Source organism: Charadrius vociferus, unplaced genomic scaffold (genome assembly GCF_000708025.1).
Source record: "Charadrius vociferus isolate BGI_N301 unplaced genomic scaffold, ASM70802v2 scaffold160, whole genome shotgun sequence".
In the NCBI taxonomy this organism is placed as follows: Eukaryota; Metazoa; Chordata; class Aves; order Charadriiformes; family Charadriidae; genus Charadrius; species Charadrius vociferus.
The window spans coordinates 702,336-706,063 of record NW_009646358.1 but is presented as its reverse complement, the minus strand read 5'-3'; the positions used below and the strand labels follow the sequence as shown (position 1 = coordinate 706,063).

Below are 3,728 nucleotides of genomic sequence, written 5' to 3'. Positions count from 1 at the left end.
GTATGGAAGACAAAAGTGGTCAGGAAGGTGGCAGTAGTAATTAGAGGAAGACACAACCAAAATTTGATCCTGAAAGACTCACTGCATTGTTCCGTACTTATTCAGGTGAATCACATGGATTTAATCACTGAAAGTAAATTAAACTATTTGCCTGAGCAAAAAGCTTCACAATAAGTCCAACAATGATCTAGATCTCAGAATGTGCAACAAGCAATTATACCACTTCTTTGTTCCATTTTAGATTCAGTCTCACCAAAGAGCCAATTCTGCACTTAACCTGGATGCAAAAACTCTCACTAAAGCAAACAGGAGAGCTGCCTGTGTCTGGAGCGCAGCCGGACTGGGCACTTTGCCAATTTTCTTGCAGACAGCATCCTACAGCATCATTCCCCATCTAAATAAACAAGCAAACCAACCAAGAAACCAACATCTAAAATTAATGCAAAAGATTCTGTTCTCTATTATCAGATTCAACCTCCTTCCCCCTCACCCCTGGGTTTGGGGCTGAGCTCTGTGTGACAGTTCCTTATACCAAACACCAAAAATACTACTTGCTTGGCACTTAGCATGCTTGTTTCACTGAATAGGCAGGAAAAACATAATGCATTTGGCCATTATCATTAAATAGCATGGTAAGGAATGGGTAAGCAGAATTTGTGTCTGGACGAGAGAATGTAAAAGCACTGTTTTGCAAAGCTGATTTAAATTCATCACAGTACATATATCTGAGGTACTTGCATAAATTATAATCCTGATTTGGTATTTACTTAGTTGTATTATAAAATTTCTTAGAAACAAACCTTGAGCGTTGATAATCAAGACTTCTCTTTCTGCTAGTCTTGCTGTGCCAATGTATGTGGTAAAGGCATCCTTCAGCAATAAAACAGAAGTTCGAGGGGAAAACAAAGATGTCCTTTGCAAATGGTAACACAGCTCTTTGATTTAAAGTAAAGAAGCAACTTTGTGTCAGTCTTCACTAGCAAGCTGTACAGTGCTGTATTATCACAATGAAGATAATGTGTCATTCGTCTTTCAACATCTTAACTGTAAAATCCACAGCACTGAAAAGGTTTTGTTTGGAAATAAAAGAAAACAGGGATGTGTTTTGATGAAAGGTGATGTTTTCTGAGTCCAAGATATAAGCCACGCAACGGTTATTTAAGTAGCACGGCATGCCATGTTAGACTCTTTAAGTGCCGTCCGTTTCCAGTCTATGACAATTAAAAAGAGCGAACTGTGTACTCAAATGGTATGGATACATAAAGGTGACTGATACACCTGCCAAAATAATCCAGAGTGTACAATGAAAATAGTTTTGCAGATATTGCACTCATATTCTACTTTCTTGTTATATCTATCAATTTCCTCATGTTTTTGATCTGTTGTGCACTTGGATCAAAACCAGTAACAGCAGACATTTTTTTTCTTTCCGTCTCAAAAATGTAACAAAGATGTAAAACTGTAAAACTATCAAAAAAAAAAAAAAAAGCTGCACATACAGTTTTTTGAGCGGGGACAGTAAGCACAGGACTGAATTATTTAGAAATGCTGAAACAGTAAGGTAATTAATAAAATTATTTATGAAGAAGTATATCTACATTATTTAATAATTTAAGGCTCACAAAAAACTAACATATCAATGACAATAAAAGTTTTCTGCTATAGGGTTAAAAGCACCAAATTCACTTCACATACTAGATAACCAGATCTGTACTGATCACAAGTGGAAAACTCTGAAAGTGCTTATCTGCTAATGTTCCTAGTGCTTTAATGATGTCATACTTCACAGGAATAAGAAATCCCCTTTCAACCATAAATACAATTATACAGATATAAAATATATCGGAATAATTTCAGTTTGAAACTACAGTACAAAAAACCTCAACCTCCCTCACCCCCCAATCCATTCATTCTCCAAACACACACCCCCCAACTCTTTAATACTAAACTTTGAGCAACTGAATTGGCTACAAATGACCCACTTAAAACCAACCACCATTTGCTAAAATAAGTTTCTACAAATTAGATTTTGCACTGTCACAATTTACCAGCTCCTGCATCATGGAGCGTAGCTTATTCTTAGTCTATTTTAAAAATAGGTGACCCTTTGTGTCATGGAAAAAGAACATAAAAACATGTATTCCTGCAGGACCACTCAGGACAGTGATCAATAAAATACAGCCCAATTAAAAAAAGTAATTGGTACCAAAAGAATAGTTACAGTAGTAAGTTTCTGACACCAGAAAATCTTTCTGCATCTCTGAACTCTAATTGTCTCCTCTCCTTACAGGTCTGTTTCCCTATTGGTGTCCAGGCAGAGAGCATAGAGGGATTTTCTGAGATCTACATTACTTTTCGCTTTGATATTGGTTTTTTCTAAGGAGCTGGTGCCATTGTTGAACCCCTCACTGTTTTCCAAGTGCACAACAGATTTGTTCAGAGAGTTTCTACTGGATCTTCTCTTCACATCTCCCCCTGCTGTGCTGCCCTGAGCACTACTGTGTTCATCTTTGAGGATCGCTTGTTCTTCATGATCAGTCTCTCGGTGATAGAAATAATTGAAGTTGGATACAATGACCGGGACAGGCAGGGCGATGGTCAGCACACCTGCGATGGCACACAAGGAACCCACAATCTTGCCCCCCACGGTGACAGGGCGCATATCCCCATAGCCCACAGTGGTCATGGTTACCACTGCCCACCAAAAAGCATCAGGGATGCTGGAGAAATGAGACTCGGGGTCATCAGCCTCAGCAAAGTAGACAGCACTGGAGAACAGGATCACCCCGATAAAGAGGAAGAAGATGAGGAGGCCCAGCTCCCTCATGCTGGCTTTCAAAGTCTGTCCCAAGATCTGCAGACCCTTGGAATGCCTGGAGAGCTTGAAGATCCTAAAGACTCTGACCAGGCGGATGACTCTGAGGATGGCCAGGGACATGGCTTGCTGCTGGCCCCCGCCCCCATTGCTGCTGCCAAGGCTGCTTCTGCTAATGAGCCAGCTCGGTACCCAGGGTGATGAAGTAGGTGATGATGGCCACGATGTCGATGATGTTCATGATGTTGCGGGAGAACTCGGGCTTGCTGGGGCAGGCGAAGAAACGGACAAGGAGCTCAAAGGTGAACCAGATCACGCAGGTGGTCTCAATAATGAAGAAGGGGTCAGAGAGGCTACTGGGTGGCTGCATGGGTGGGGAGTCCCCGATTGTGCCATTCAAACCTCCACTTTGTGGGGGCACAGGCACAGGCATCTCCCTCTCATCCCTGAATTCCGGCAGGGTCTCCAGACAGAAGGTGATGATGGAGATGAGGATGACCAGCACAGAGACGATGGCAATGGCCCGGGCTGAGCTGGAGCTCTCTGGGTACTCAAAGATGAGCCAGACCTGCCGCTGGAACTCATTGCGAGGCAGGGGCTTCTCCTCCTCTTTGATGAAGCCCTCATCCTCCCGGAAGCGCTCCATGGCCTCCTCACCCAGCTGGTAGAAGCGGATCTCGTCGGCGAAGACGTCAATGGAGACATTGACAGGCCGGCGGAGCTTGCCCCCGGACTGGTAGAAGTAGAGGATCCCGTCAAAGCTGGGCCGGTTCCGGTCGAAGAAGTACTCGTTGCGGAGTGGGTCGAAGTAGCGCATGCGCTTATCCGGGTCCCCCAGCAGCGTGTCGGGGAACTGGTTGAGGGTGCCCAGCTGGGTCTCGAAGCGCAGCCCCGAGATGTTGATCAGCACCCG

The 3,728-nt window shown here is 43.6% G+C and overlaps 1 protein-coding gene across 1 annotated transcript; it reads right to left on the bottom strand.

Annotated features, from left to right (window-relative positions):
- Window positions 1-2,284: 2,284 nt before the first annotated feature.
- On the bottom strand, window positions 2,285-3,728 carry KCNA5 (potassium voltage-gated channel, shaker-related subfamily, member 5; the record flags this gene model as incomplete). Its single annotated transcript, XM_009894285.1, has 2 exons — window positions 2,285-2,959; window positions 2,991-3,728. Coding segments are annotated over 2 exons (1,413 nt in total), but the record flags the coding sequence as incomplete, so codon positions are not given.